This window comes from Dipodomys merriami, unplaced genomic scaffold (genome assembly GCF_024711535.1).
Source record: "Dipodomys merriami isolate MVZ:Mamm:240054 unplaced genomic scaffold, mDipMer1.0.p SCAF_21, whole genome shotgun sequence".
Classification (NCBI taxonomy): domain Eukaryota; kingdom Metazoa; phylum Chordata; class Mammalia; order Rodentia; family Heteromyidae; genus Dipodomys; species Dipodomys merriami.
The window spans coordinates 22,919,424-22,935,848 of record NW_027203493.1 but is presented as its reverse complement, the minus strand read 5'-3'; the positions used below and the strand labels follow the sequence as shown (position 1 = coordinate 22,935,848).

Here is a 16,425-nt window from a genome sequence, read left to right as displayed (position 1 = left end):
ACCAGCTCAGCTGCTCTGTCCTGTAAGGCTTATAACCGAACCCTACCACTGGATGAGCACCTGCTCTCAGATCTGTCCCATTCTTCCTGCCTAGGTATCATGCCTTCCAAATTCTAGTTCTGATCATTTATATATTTAAAATATATATAATTGTGTTACACTACTTTTTAACTTTATTTAAGGGAAGATGTTCTTATGGAGATATAATAACATGAACAATACCAACAATCAAAAACTTGTACCTAGAATCCAGTTCTTCTATGGACAGTTACCTCAATAACTCATCTGTCAGACAGGACAAGAGCAAAGGGAGCAAGAGCCTATGTTTTTAAAATTGAGACTCACACAATTTTTTTTAAACTGAGACTCAAACAAATTTGTGAGAATTCATAAATAGTGGGAATGGAATGGAAAAAGTAATGATCACACTTTGCAAAGTAATGATGGGATCTGCAAGTGTGTGAAAGAGATATAAAATCACTTTAAGTTGTAGGTTATTGTGACATATATCATCAAGTGTATGTGATATGAGCATAAAGCTAAAATAAATGGATAGTCTCTAATATAGTAAAATTAAATTATTATTTTTTGTAGGAAAGAAAGAGAATCCAACTGACTTGGAACCACTGCTATATTGTTTATTGGTGAAGTAGTAGCAGCAGATACTACAATGACTTACTAGAATAAAAATCTCGTTGGCCAACTCTAATTGCCTAATGACTATTTATTTGTTGGATTACACTAACTGTATCAATTATATAAATATTCTTTAAGTACCACAGAACATACTTGATTAAAATCTGAGCATATGAAATAATATGTAAGGGGCATATGTGCTATATTTCTACAACATATAAAAATAAGTTTCAAATAAAGTTTTATATTTATATATAATCTAAGCACAGATACAAATGAAAGACAAAGTAGCTGTAGAATTCTCACGTTTTTGCCAACCATATGCTTGCTCATCAATATATGTATTTCATTATTGTTAAACTACTAGTAAATGAAGCAAAGTGCGTCCTATGGTTTATAAGAATTATTAGGAACAAATATTGGCTAGAGTAGCCTACTCTTTGATCATGGAGATAGTTTTATTAAATTATCTTCTAGTAGATAGGACTTCCTTCAATGACTTAACACTCAATTCTTCTTAATTTCTGGTATTGAAAAGAATTTTAAATAAAAACAAACAACACCTTTTTCAGGAAGCTGACTCCATTCTACTTTAGAACAACAATTCTACTAAATTTTGATGTCCTACTCTTAAGGGTTTGTTTTATTAGAAGGTACTACTAAATATTTTTTCACAGCTAGATACATACCACAGTACAGTAGAATGTGCAAACAATTCCTGTTGCAAACACAGAGCCCCAGAGATCAAACCCAGTTACTAAGAAAGAACAAAAAAAAAACATTAAATTTCTCTGAAAAAGGTGAAAGAGCAAATTTATGAGAAAAGTTCCAATGCTTTCATCAGTGTTTGTAGTAGGCAAGAATTTGCTGACTTGTTAGCAAGACTATTTTATTACCTTTTTATTTCCTAAGCAAGTCCATCTATTTCATGTAATTTTATATACTTATGTTTTTTTTCTAAGACTTTTGCACCACCCATCTTTGGTACCAATGTTTCACTGTATTTTGTGTCTGCTTAAATAATTTTGAATAATCTGAACGTTAATGAGAAATCAATACTTCTCATTATAAGCACAGAGCCTAATTACATTGAATAATGATGACTTGAAATATGTTTAATATCATTGCACAAGTTATTATCTTGTTTTGTCTCCTTTTATTTGTGTTTCTAGAATTCAATTCTTTTCAATGCATCAACTATGCAAATTAGTGCAATTACTACAGACATTTTTTACTCTTGTGCTCAGACTATTTAATTCATGAAGTCTAGGGAAAGGGATCCTATGTTTAAATGATCTGGTTTACTGCTTATGAATATAAAACACCCACACAGCTATAATTTTGCTGATAGAACAAAACAAATCAAATGATAATTTGAACTGCATGTTTACTAACACATATTATGGTGAGGCAAAATCAAGAAACAAATTGCATTACTTTCCAATGCTCAACAAATTTTATGCATATTTCTGTAAATTGTGAACTTAGGAAAAAAAGAATTGTCCTATGCTCATAGAGCTTTGATAACTCACCTTGATTGAGTGCCAGAGAAGGCGCGTACACCACCACCCCTGTGTAGAGAATCTAAGGTAAAAACAAAAGTGCAAAAAAGAGAAATGAAAAAGGAAACTCCTAGAATGTTCATTCATTGATGCCCGTAGAGATTTCTTATTTTTTCTCCTGTGCTTGATTTCTTTCTTTTTTTTTAAATAAGTTTTTTATTGTGAAAATACTGTACAGAGGGGTTACAGTTACATGAGCAAGGTAATGAGTACATTTCCTATAAAGCATTGTTGCCTCCTCCTTTGTTTTTCCCCTACCATCCCATCCCTCCCACCTCCTCAACTACACTCCCCCTGCCGAAATTGTAAAGTTCGTTTTTTCAACATAGGGTCTTGTACATCTCATTGTTGCAATGAGTCCACCTGTATCCCTATTTAAACAAGTTGTTTTTTCCCTTCCCCTCCCCAAATTGTACCAACATCAGATACAGTGAAAACAGGAGTTATACCATGTGGGAGGGACATACAAAGCAACAAAAAAAAAATCACATGGTACCTTATAAATACGTTAGAAACAATAGCAAGAAAGAAAAAAAAAACATTTCTGTCCCTATCTTGGGGTTCATTTTGCTTAACATCTTTTTATCTGACCTTTTCTGCTTATAACTAGTATATGTGTGGAACAAGCCTATAGGGATTTGTTTCCTTCTACTTTTTTGTTGTTGTTAGTCGTGGGCTTCAACTTTGGGCCTAAGTCCTTCTACTTCTTCAGCCAACATTTCACTACCATCTACTGTAACGTTGAAGCTGTTTACCATTACAGTTACTTGTAGAGAAGATGTAAACACTAGATGGGGGAGAGGGTTGGAATTTTTAAATATTTCTGGCCTTGATTGAGATGTTATGGTTATGTTGTATACTTCTAAGAGATACGAAAAAGTAAAGGATTCACATTAGGTTTTACATTTACCAGCCCTCTGCAGTTCTCCCATTCACCTTTATCATGGGCTCTGTGCTCACTTCATAAGAAACTTTACTAAAGAATAAATGCACATTTCAGCCATTTGCTGAAATACTAAATTTAGAGTAGCTATGGGAAAAAACTGATGAGAAGAACTGTGCAAAGGAAGATTAGCAACAGGGGAGACCTGCATAATGGATTCATCTTCTAGTTCTCAGAATTATAATTGCTACGCTGAAATATACCGGGTCAGAAATCATCTTATTCTCAATGGAATGCGGCTCTCTAGAGATTGTGGAAAGGGTTTCTAAAAGCAGACATTGGTAGCAGGTCAGGTAGAGCTGCATTCCTCGTTTCGTCTTGCTTACATCCTTCAGGCATGGGAGTTTAGCTTAAGAGAGAAGAAAGTTATCTTCTAGTAGAAAGTCTTTGGTGGGGAGTAGGAAATGCACAGACTGTGTGCAAGCAGGACACTTGTGCCATCATGAAGGCACACCAATGTCTGGAGGGTAAAGAAGCCATAAAAAGGAAGATGATGTTTTGATTAGGAAAGTTATCACAAAGAAATGGTAGGGGAAAAACAAAGGAGGGTATAACAATGCTCTATAGGAAATGTACTCATCATCTTACCCATATAACTGTAACCCCTCTATACAATATCTTTACAATAAAATATATATATTAACAAGGAAATGAGTGAAACACAGAATCTTCTAGTTCAACTCAGTTCAGAAGTTTAAAAACCTGTCTAGTCAGACTTGGTCATGTCTGTAATCGGAGCATGTAGCATATTGGGAATTTTCATCCCCCATGTACTGGGCTACATAGGGAGATTTTGATCTCAAAATATTGTTTAAAAATCTGTTATCAGGCCATTCGATATTTAAAATTTTGACAAGTAAAATACTAGTTAAATAAATCTGAAGAAAGAACCTTAGTGGCTTATATTGTCTATTTATTATTTTAGTCCAGGTACATGGAATCTAAGGCAATGTGGATGGCTCTCAAGATAATCACGTACCCTAAAATGCTACATTTGGAAGAAAGTGGTAGCTGGTCCAGGAATTCTGTCTGTAGTTAATCCTCCCTCCCCCCACACACATATAACAGCACTGTAACTGTATCTGGAATCTCTTTAATGTCCGCTGCGGCAGCCATTGCCCCTTACCGTCTGCACAATGTAAATGACTGTTGCTGCCATGCGGACTGGTTTGTTGAATCGTAGTTGTAAGTACTAGAGGGAGCAAAGAGAAACAGGCATCAAGTGAAAGGTAAAGTTATTATTGTCCTTTTATTTCTTTTGTGTGTATATATATATATATATATATGTATATGTATGTATATATACACACGAATTTATACATTTATACAAATATACTATATATATATATATATAAATTATCTTTAAGTAGTTGCACAAAGGAGTTCCCATTTGACAAAGCAGTTTTGGACTTAGGAGTTTATGTAAAGCATCTGAGAAAAACATGGGTTGATAAAGTCAAACACGTCAACAGCCCATCATGCTTGTCATGATGAAGGAAAGAGAATAGTGATCATTTTAATCCGGACCTTCTGACTGCCTGTCAAGGGGAGATAGATGGTTGGACCCATTCTTTCTTGTCATATTTCTTCTACCCCTAATATAGCTATGTCCTTTCTTTCAGCTTCTAGACCACTGCATAAGCCCCTACATGGTATCCCAGATATTAAGTCTTGCCCATCTATTCTATTAGCAAATTTCCGGCACATCGACTCTTCTATTCCATCAACCCGTGTCTGACATGCTGACGCTTAAAAGAATTTTGATCCTCACACCACTTCTTCCCTCAATATCATGGTTGACCTCCCCAAAAGACTACCTCTCAAATTTGGCTTTCCAAAATCTCTGATGTCTGACCATACCTTTTACTCTACCTATCTGTCTTCAGTTAGAATGCTACATTCACAGAATTTATTCTCCACAAGAAATCATGGAGTCCAGTGGACCCTTGTTTGAAACAATTCTTGGCACATACTTTTCATCAATTGCCCTGTTAGATGCCTCACATCCTTAGATAAAAGGGTCATCATAACTCCAGGTAGGCTGGAATTCAGGGAACACAGTCTAGTACCTCCCACAAAGGTAGGAAAAGTAAATGAAGAGTTGAGATTTTTAAATATAAAACTGAAAGTAGAGTAAAATTGGTGGTGAAGATAGATTTAGTTCCCACTGCATGCTCTTGGAAGGTCAGTTTACCTCCATCAAACCATGCATTTCTTTTCCTAAAGTACACACTACAAACAATCCAATGGCCCAGGCATACTGATAACCAAGCATGGGGCTAGCATGATGGTGGGATCATTGTGAGGAATTACCATGGCTGTAGAAGCCAGTGATCAATGGTACATACTGTTTCATCTGAGGACAATGACATCTACACGCACATGTGATTATTGGCAAGGGACTCGTTTACCCATGGCATAGGCCAGAAGCATAATAACTAAGTGACATTGATAAAATTTCAATGCATTCTTTGAGAGAGGTAATGCTTGTGAATGTTCTATACTTTCTCCTAAAGTTCCTTCCTGGGAGTGAGTTCTTGCTATTCTTCAAGATAACCTGCTCTAAAATGCACCTATCATGACTTTCTTTCCAAGTCTGATTTAGCTACTTCCTTAGTCATGCCTACTGGAATGCTTAAGTGAGGACTCAAAGTGATTTCATCCAAACCTGATCTCTGAATAGCAATAAGGATCCAAATATTATTTCTGGAGAAACTCAGGTTAACATGATGCTATGTCCGGAAGGCACAATTTAAAGTGAGTCTTTAAAATGAATCTATGTTAAGGTGTGTCCTCTTACTGATAGGAACCCTTTTGTATCATATAATGGACCCATGATAGCTAACAGAGACCAAACATTCCCTAGAGGAGCTCTCTGAACTTTGTTTCCCTAGACTAGCAAAGTTCTTGCCAACATGCTGATGGTGGTCACATAGATGGTTTCAAGCAAGCCAATAAATCCTTTACTGTATTAGAGGTCTAGAATTCTCTACTATATTGCTCATTCACAAAATAGTTAGCAAATCCAATGGCTATATTGAGATATATAATTCATAGTGGTATGCTACACTGCAATTAAGGGATTACAAAATACCATAAATTAGAAAATGTCAAAAATGAAAATGTATCTTATTGCCTTTGGGGACTAAAGGGCTCATGACATCTAGGAAAACAGAAACTATTCCTCAAGCCTGGAAAAACTCTGAATGTAGGAGTTGATATTTTATTCCTGTTGTTTTTGGTTTTAACTTCTCAGTTTAGTTTCAATTAATTCAGTCATCTCTGTGACCTTAGAAAGGGGGAAATAGTAGTGAAGAAAAGCCTGAGAGAGAAGTCAGACTTCTGGAATTTTACTTTACAATTTTCTGATACCTCACTTGGTAAAACCAGCCCTCTGTTTTTCAGAGACTTGAAATGGGAAAGACTATTTCAACTCCAAAATTCTAAATCTAAAAGTTTATGTATATATATATATATATGTATGTATGTATATGTATATATATGCATATATATGACTATCTGACTACATTGGAAGAAAGAGTATATATATATATGCATATACATATATACATACATATACATATATATGTATACATATATATATGTATACATATACATATATACACACATATATATGTATATACATACTCTTTCTGCCAATGTAGATAGTCAGATAGTCATAAAGTCATGGTCAGAAATGATAATTTTATAAACTATTATAAAGTACATACAGAAGTTCCACAGAAAAATTGCCTATTACATGCTTAGCTTTCAAATTGCCAAGAATGACATTTAGCACCATCATGCCATTATTTCTGTTTTTTTTCCAATTTTTTTTATTGTGATTAAGTGGTTACATAATTTCCCAAATTTCACAGTATTGTGGGATAGTAATACTTAGTTAAAGTCACAAACACATTCTAACTTTCATGGAACAAATTGTCTATCATAACATTTATGATTTCTATGAGCTTTGCAATACAGTTATTTCTTCCACATTGGGTGATATGTATATTTCATGCCATTATTTCTAAGATCTCAAATTTGATCTAGAAATACTCTTTTCTAGCTGAGGATATAGCTACTCTTCTTCTCATGTTGGCACAAGACCAGTCAACACAAAACTATTGTTATACTTCTTTCTTCTCACTTTACATGGTGAATTTGTTAAAGAATCCTGGCTGCACACCCCAATTTCCAAATGCTCAATTGAGTTATCTCCCATTTTACTGTCTTATTGATTCTATCATAACCAACGTTATGCCAGAAGACTCACAGTTAAACTATTGCAACAACAGTCTACTATTGTAGGGGTACTACAATTGTTCTTGACATCCATTAAAAATATATTTACAATGTAAATCACCTTATATCATTCTCCTACCCAAAAACCTTTCTCACCTTGAGTGAAATACCACATCTCAAGTTGGGAAGTCAGTGGTAGAGTGCTTGCCTTGCATGCACAAGGTCCTGACTTCGATTCCTTGGTACAACATAAGCTGAAAAGGTGGGAAGTTGTGCTGCTACACAAGTGGTAGAGCACTAATCTTAAGCTGAAGAGCTGAGGGACAGCCCCCAGGCCCAGAGCTCAGGCCCCCAACCAGTAATAATAATAATAATAATAATAATAATAATAATAATGAAATACTACATCTCTCCAGTAACCATAAAAGCCTCATTATGTTGTTGAAAACACATCCGACCCAAAATACCTTTTTTAGATAATTAGTAAGGGACAATAGTGCAGTTTGAGCTCAGGCCTTACTCTTGTTGTACTGGCACAATACCACTGAAAATACCTCTAATCCTGTTTTTTTTTTTTTTTTTTTTTGTGATTATTTGAAGGATGGGATTTGCACTCAGGAACAGGCCTGGGCCACGATCCACCTATTTTTAGGCTTTCCGTTTTAGTTAGAATCATAGGTATGCACCATTGTGCCCAACTTCCCTCCAATGGAGACGGAGTTTCACAAGCTTTTTTGTGTGAGCTACCCTAGTACCATTATCCTCCCAATTGCCTCTTCCCAGACAGCTTGGTATGACAGGCATGTGTCATTGTGCACAATTATGAGATAAGAAGGAATCTTTTCATATTATTATGATGAAAATACCATACAGAGGGGTTACAATTACATGAGCAAGGCAATGAGTACATTTCTTATCAAGCATTGTAGCCTCCTCCTTTGTTTCCCTTTCCCATCCCTTCCAATCTCATCCCGCCCCCCCCATGCCAAAGTTGTAAAGAACGTTTTTCAACATAACATCTTATACATCTCATTGTTGCAATGGGTCCACCTGTATACCTATGTAAAAGATTTGTTTTTTCCCTTCCCCTCCACAAATTGTACCAACATCAAATACAATGAAAACAGGGGTTATACCGTGGGGGAGGGACATACAAAGCAACAAAAAATCATCTTGTAAATATGTTAGAAACAATTGCAAGAAAGAAAAAAACATTTGACTCCTTATCTTGGGGTTCATTTCGCCTTACATCAACTTATCTGACCTTTTCTGCTTGTCTCAGACATATACTAGTTATTGCAAATAAGGGAACCCATGGGACCTATGTTTCTTTGGGCCTGTCTTACTTCACTTAATACAATTTTTTCCAAGTCTTTCCATTTCCTAACAAATGGGGCAATGTCATTCTTTCTGATGGAGGCATAGAATTCCATTGTGTATATATACCACATTTTCTTGCTCCATTCATCTATTGAGAGCATCTGGGTTGGTTCCGTATCTTAGCTATGGTAATAATGTTGCAATAAGCATAGTTGTGCTGGTAGCTTTAGTATGGTCTTGTTGGTGATCATTAGGTTAAATGCCCAAAAGTGGGATTGCTAGGTCATAGGGGAGGTCTATGTGGAGTCTTTTGAGGCACCTCCATACTGCTTTCCAAAGAGATTGAACAAGTTTACACTCCCACCAACAATGCAGTAAGGTTTCCTTCTGTCCACATCCCCTCCAGCATCTGTTGTTGTTAGAATTCTTGATTATAGCCATTCTAACGGGTGAGGTGGTATCTCAATGTTATTTTGATTTGCATTTCTTTTATGGCTAGAGAGATTGAGCATTGCTTCATGTGTCTATTGGCATCCTTCTTTCCTCTTCAGAGAATTTTCCCTGTAAGTCCTTAGCCTACTTATTTATTGGGCAGTTGTTTCTTTGGGGATTTGTGGTTGGGAGATTTAACTTTTTGAGTTCCAGATATATTTTAGATATGAGATCCTTGTCCATTGTACAGCTAGTGAACATCTTCTCCCAACTGGTGGGCTTTCTATTGATCTTGCTAACTATGTCCTTTGCCCTGCAGAAGCACTGAAATTTCATCCCATCCTATTTGTCCAACCTTTGTTTGATTTGTTGTGTTTCTGTTTCGGCCTGTGCCAAGGAAACCTAGAGTTTCTCCTATTCCCTCCTGTAATGTTTTCAGGGTGTCTGCTTTGACTCCGAGGTCTTTGATCCATTTGGAGTTGATTCTGGTGCAGAGTGATATATAAGGATCTAGCTATAGTTTCTGCAATGATTAACCAATTTTGCCAGCACCATTTACTGAAGAGGCTGTCTTTCTTCCATTCTATTTTTTTAGCTCCCTTGACGAAGATTTGATGGCTATAGGCCTGTGGGTTCACCCAGACATAATCTTGTATTTAAAGAATCCCACGAGCTCCACTCCCAAATTACTCAAGCTGATTCAAAACTTTGGCAAAGTAGCAGGGTATAAAATTAACCCTCAACAATGAGAAAAGCATAGCTGAAATCAGGAAAGCAACTCCATTCGTAATAGCCCCACCAAAAAATAAAATACCTAGGAATTAACTTAACCAAAGAAGTGAAGGATCTCTATGATGAAAACTTTAAAAACTTTAAAAAGGAAATCAAAACAGAATTTAGAAAGTGGAAAAACCTCCCATGCTCCTGGATTGGAAGGATCAGCATCGTGAAAATGGCAATACTTTCCAAGGCTATCTACAAATTCAATGCGATACCTATCAAAATTCCAACCTCATTCTTCAAGGAAATAGAAGGGGAAACAAAGGAGGAGGCAACAATGCTTGATAAGAAATGTACTCATTACCTTGACCATGTAATTTTAACCCCTCTGTATGGTATTTTCCCAATTAAAAAAAAGAAGAGTCAATCCAAAAATTTATATGGAACAATAAAAGACCCTGAATAGCCAAAACAATTCTTAACAGAAAGAACACTGGTGGAGGAATATCAATACCAAATTTCAAACTCTATTACAAAGCCATAGTAATCAAAACAGCTTGGTATTGCCACAAGAACAGACCTTAGGACCAACGGAAGAGAAGGAATCTTAACCATAGTTCTATCATGACTGGCTTTAGATAATTTTCCTCTCCTTCTCAGTTTTCCAAGTAGCTAGATTGTAGATCTCTAGATGCTTTACATAAATATTTTATGAAACCATTTATCATGATGAAATAGTATTCAATGTTAACTATTGTTTTGTTGTTTTTGTTTTAGTTTGTTTTTGTGAATTGTTGGCTTGAATTCAGGGACTGCTCATTGTCCCTGAACTTTTTTTTTTTTTTTACTAGTCTAGTGCTTTTCCACTTGAGCCACAGCTTTACTTCTGAATTTTTGGTGATTTATTAAAAATAGGTAACTCATCCCACCTCCTCCCTCATCACACCCTCCCACAAAGTTGTAAAGTTTTCAACATACTGTCTTGTACATCTCAAAGGGATAGTAGGGGAAAAATAAAGGAGGGTTCGATAGGAAATGGACTTTTTACCTTGTTCATGTAATTGTAACCCCTATGTACAGTAGCTTTACAATAAAAATTATATATTAAAAATAGGTAACTCATAAATTTTCTTGCCCAGGCTGATTTTGAGCTGTCATGCTTAGATGACAGCTTCTTGAGTAGTTAGAATTACAGACATATGTTACTAGCACATAGCTTCATTACTTTAGTCTTACCATTAAACACCTGATTTGTCAAAATATAAATAAGATTGGAAAATGACCACAAAACATAATGTAAGGGAGAAATAAAAAATAAAGCAACTTACAGAAAATGATATAATGAATAAATGCTCAGAAATCACTCACAAGAAGTCATAATGAAATGATAACTTCTGCATTATCACTGAACTGAAAAATACTAAGTACTTCAGAAGCCATCTTGTCCAAGAAGTTCAAGATAAATGAGATTCTAATTTATAAACGAATGCTAATAACCATAGGCTGCATTCATCAATGCATGAAAAAAGAAGAAAATAACTTTAAATGAAGTAAAAATAACATGAGGAGACTAATTATAAACTAACCAAGAAGCGATAACAAAAAACATCTGATATTGCAAATGAACTGAATCTAATTTATAGCATGATAGTGAGAATAATTGCCTTGACATGGGACAGGACAGTGATAAAATAACACAGAAGGCATCATGAGGTCTGGAAGTTCCACTGCATATTAAGGCATTTAAACAGTTGTCTATTTCTGTATAACACTCACTACCAAAGTGATGGGCTCAGAAACCAAAGAATGAATATTTTGTATAACGTTGAAGTTAGCAGTTCTTCTACTCATTTCACCAGGGCACCAGCTGGCTGCAGTCAACCGGAAGTGAGGAGTTAATAAGGATTCCTCCTAAGTCTAGCAGTGTGTTGGCTGTTAGTTAGCACATTCTTTTTTGTGTGTCATCTTACATTCCAGAGGCTATACAGCTGTGCCAGCTTCTTTACACAGCAATTCCAGAGCCTCATTCCCAGAGAACAAAGACAGAAGGGACAGGTCTCATGAGGCCTATGTTCCAAACTCGCATTATTTTTATGAAGTTCTACTTATCCAAGCAAATCACAGAGCCAGCCTAGGTTCAACAAGTACGGAACTATTGCTGTTGTTGCCACCCCCTGCCCTGTAGCTGCCGCGGCCACCTGTGTTGCCACCCCCTTGGGACCGGCTGTATGATTAGACCACAATCTTCAATGAGTAGACATATTCCTCAGTTCTGTAGTATTCTCCTTCATACATTTATGGAGCGTCTGAAGGGCAGTGGAGATTACTGCTAAGCACAGCACGACCTCTATGCAGACAAATGTTACTGCTCCACCAAGAAGCCTCCAAAAGAGTGGTTTACCTGGACACAGAAGTGTTGGATTGCAATCTACAGAGCATTTTCCAACAGTTCTGACCTGAATGAGGTAAACCTCAGTGCACTTGCTTTCTATTGCCTCAGTATGACTGGATTGAAGAGTTGCTACTTCCCATTAGGAGGTTCATTTCATTTATCATTGCTCCCAATTCCATAAAGCACTGAGACATCTAAGTGGAGTATATTCAAGTAGACTTCAGTTTCTTTGCATCATCACTGTATTCAATTTCTTAAATTCTCTCATAACTCTATTGAGTGTTTTAAGTAAGTTAACATGGCTTGAATGAACTTCCTTGTTTCTGTGGAAGTCACATATAAGAACATGAGATTCAGCCGGGTGCTGGTGGCTCACACCTGTAATCCTAGCTACTCAGGAGGCTGAGATCTGAGGATCGCAGTTCAAAGCCAGCCCGGGCAGGAAAGATGTGAGACTCCTATCTCCAATAAACCACCAGAAAACCGGAAGTGGCGCTGTAGCTCAAGTGGTAGAGCGCTTGAGCTGAAGAGCTGAGGGACAGCGCCCAGGCCCAGAGTTCAAGCCCCACGACCGACAAAAAAAAAAAAAAAAAAGAACATGAGATTCCTAATTAGATACAAGCCAATCAATGTGAATTTAAACAAGCTCATTGAGGACTAGAAGAAGCAACTTATGACACCAGTCTGGTGGAGAAAGAAGGCATCTCCATTCTCGAATGGCATTCTGATGATGGTGTACCACCCTCAACTAGATTGTTATTGCCTGGTTAATTAGTGTAAAAATAAGATTTCATGAAGAACATGGTTGCTGTATTGATATGCATTGTATTGCCTGCCTTGCAAGAGCTCCAGTGCTTTTGGCCCTAGTACCAATTGAAGGAGGAATGAAATATGAAGATATAGTGCAGTTCATAAGACAAAAGCAGCATGGAGCACTTAACAGCAAGCAGCATCTGTATTTGGAAAAGTTCCAACCTAAAATGCTCTTATGCTTTAAAAATGTCAAAGGTTACAGAAATAATGGTTGTATTCAATAAAACTGAATGCCTGGTGCCCTTGCCTTAGAAGTGGAACTTGAAAATTTGTCATACTATTTGCCAACACTATTGGTTCGATGAATGAGTCTAGTGAAACTTCCATAAGAATATTGAAAAGCAGTTTATCAGATTATGAGCTTGACACAACTGCTGTTTGGGTTTTGCTCAACCTATTTGGAAAATTAGCAAAACAAATTCTTGCTGTTCAGTATTTAAAATGTGCTATCACTTAATACTAATTGACTTTGCTAAAAGCATTGAGTTACATTTTTAAATATATTCCCATGCCAGAATGTTTATCAATATATAAGAATTTTAGAAAGATTAGGTGCCAAAATATCTAGCATGATACTTGTATATTTTAATGCTTATTAAAAATAGGTCCAGAAATTGTAGACCTAGATGGTTTATCCCTTCAGTCATTTCAAACATTGTAGGGCCTCTGGCTGTTTGCCAACTCATTTTATGTTTACATCTCCCACACTCATAACTAAGGTTTGTGTAACCATTGATATTTTTTTCCACTTAGTCTTAAGCCACTCTTGCAAAAAAGTGGATTTCTGCTACTAAAATTAAGCAGATATATAATATGTTATAAGCCTTTTAAGCTGTGTAACTTTACATTTGGATACTTGATAATTCATCTTATTAAATAATTGATAAAATGATGATGTGTACTGATGTTAGTTCAACCATATATTTATACTGTGGAATGTGTGGTTATAGTACTTCAGGAGAAACAATTTGTCATTGTTCATCAAGTAGTAAAATTATAAACATCTTAAAAACCTAAATAAATAATTATATGCGAACAAAAGAAGTAAGGAACTATGGCCTCCCTATTTTAGTATTTAGCACTAAAAAGGATCCTTGGAAGGCATATCTTTGAATTTAGAAAGAAATATGAAAAATAAAAGAAATAAATTCTAGAGTGTTATAAATACGAGGATAGCAACCACAATAAAACAATCTCTGAAATAGGATCAACATAGCAACATTTAGTCTTTACAGGTATCTTTTGAGATGGATTTTATGGCTATCATTATTTGACACAGATTTTTTAAAAAGTAGAGGTAAGTTAAGAAATTTTCTCCGGATATGCAGCTATTAAGGGTGGTACAAGTGGCCAAATAAGCTTGAGATTTTTAAGCTTTGTACCATATTGATAAAATAGAGAGAAAGACTACTAATTTTAACAGAGAAGGTATATAGTTATGGGGATAACAGAGCATTTAAGATAACAGAGCATTAAAGAAAACAAAGGATTAGTGGCGCTGTGGCTCAAGCGGTAGAGCACTTACCTTGAGCTGAAGAGCACAAGGACAGAGCCCAAGCCCAGAGTTCAAGCCCCATGGGAAAAAAAAAAGAAAGCAAAGGATTGAGTCAGAAAAATGAAGAACTCCCAGGATGGAGGAATAGGATGCCCAGGTCCTCAGGTAGGAGTGTAACTGTCAGGTTGGGAGATAGCAAATAAATTGGTGTATTGGAGAAGAGGGAGCAAAAGGGATAATGGTAAAAAGTGAGATCTAAGTGATGCTCAGGTCCAGTTCCATTGAACAGATGCCACCCTTACGGAAATATGTGAGGAACTCTGCTTGTTATGTTAACTGCAAATGATGAAGTTTAGCAAAAGGGGAGCAGGGATATCAAATGGCTTGAATGCATAGGACACATAAAACTGTTGAAATATTGTACTGTATGCTCCATGGTCCTTTATTATTGCATACTATTTACTACATTCTAATAATTTCTACAAGGTACAGGGCTTAAAAATCTCATCAAATTTCTTCCTTTTTCGTTGTCCTGTGTCAGACATCATAAAAGAATAATAACTCAAGAAACATTCTCAAAAGGTAGTTACCTGAGTTGGAGAAGCTTTCACTTCAGAAATAGATGATATTGAACACGTTAATTCTATGTGCCTCACATTTTTAATCTGTATTAATCTGTATTAACTGGTTGTAGAAGGTTGTTTAAAGGGCAAATGAGTCAGGCGCTGGTGGCTCACACCTGTAATCCTAGCTACTCAGGCGACTGAGATCTGAGGATCACAGTTCAAAGCCAGCTTTGGCAGGAAAGAGACTCTTATCTCAAATAAACCACTGAGAAAGCTGGAAGTGACGCTTTGGCTCAAGTGGTAGAGTGATAGCCTTGAGCTGAGGAGCTGAGGGACAGCGCCCAGGCCCAGAGTTCAACTGACAAAAAAAGGGGAAGGAGACAAATGAGTTAGTACATGTGAAATAATCATGAAAGCACTTAGAAAATGATTAAATATTGTAACTTCTTTTTTTCTCTCTTTTTTTTAATTGTGAAAATACTGTACAGAGGGGTTACAATTACATGGTAATGAGTATATTTCTTATCAAGCCATGTTGCCTCTTCCTTTGTTTCCCATTCCCATCCCTTCCCATCTCCCACGCCTCCACCCCTACCCCCCAACCCCAGCCAAAATTGTATAGTTCATTTTTAGACATAACGACTTGTACATCTCAATGATGCAATGGGTCCACGTGCATCCCTATTTAAACAATTTGTTTTTTCCCTTCCCCTCCACAAATTATACCAACATCAAATACAATGAAAGCAGGGGTTATACAATAGGGGAGGGACATACAAAGCAACAAAAAAAATCATCTTATAAATATGTTAGAAACAATCTCAAGAAAGAAAAAATATTTGAACCCTTATCTTGGGGTTCATTTCACCTAACATCAACTTATCTGACCATTTCTGCTTATCTCAGACATATACTAGTTATTGCAAATAAGGGAAACCATGGGACCTATGTTTCTTTGGGCCTGGCTTACTTCACTTAATGTAATTTTTTCCAAGTCTTTCCATTTCCTAACAAATGGGGCAATGTCATTCTTTCTGATGGAGGCATAGAATTCCATTATGTATATATACCACATTTTCTTGATCCATTCATCTACTGAGGGGCATCTGGGTTGGTTTCATATCTTAGCTATAGTAAATAATGCTGCAATAAACATAGTCGTGCTGGTTGCATTAGTATGGTCTTGTTTGTGATCATCCAGGTAAATGCCCAAAAGTGGGTCTAAGGGGAGCTCTATGTGGAGTCTTTTGAGTAACCTCCCTACTACTTTCCAAAGTGGTTGAACAAGTTTACATTCCCAC

General features: G+C 36.3%; 1 protein-coding gene and 1 pseudogene across 1 annotated transcript in view; one reads left to right on the top strand and one right to left on the bottom strand.

The window, feature by feature from the left end:
- Positions 1-16,425, bottom strand: part of LOC138834037 (sodium-coupled monocarboxylate transporter 2-like) — a 48,950-nt gene that overhangs the window by 30,170 nt on the left and 2,355 nt on the right. Inside the window, exons 2-4 of the mRNA XM_070032708.1 lie at positions 4,268-4,333; positions 2,169-2,220; positions 1,326-1,393 (exon numbers count right to left, since the gene is read on the bottom strand). Coding sequence (XP_069888809.1) covers positions 1,326-1,393; positions 2,169-2,220; positions 4,268-4,333 — 186 coding nt within the window. The remainder of the gene's footprint in view (positions 1-1,325; positions 1,394-2,168; positions 2,221-4,267; positions 4,334-16,425) is intronic.
- LOC138833756 (protein tyrosine phosphatase type IVA 1 pseudogene) lies at positions 12,849-13,287 on the top strand (annotated as a pseudogene).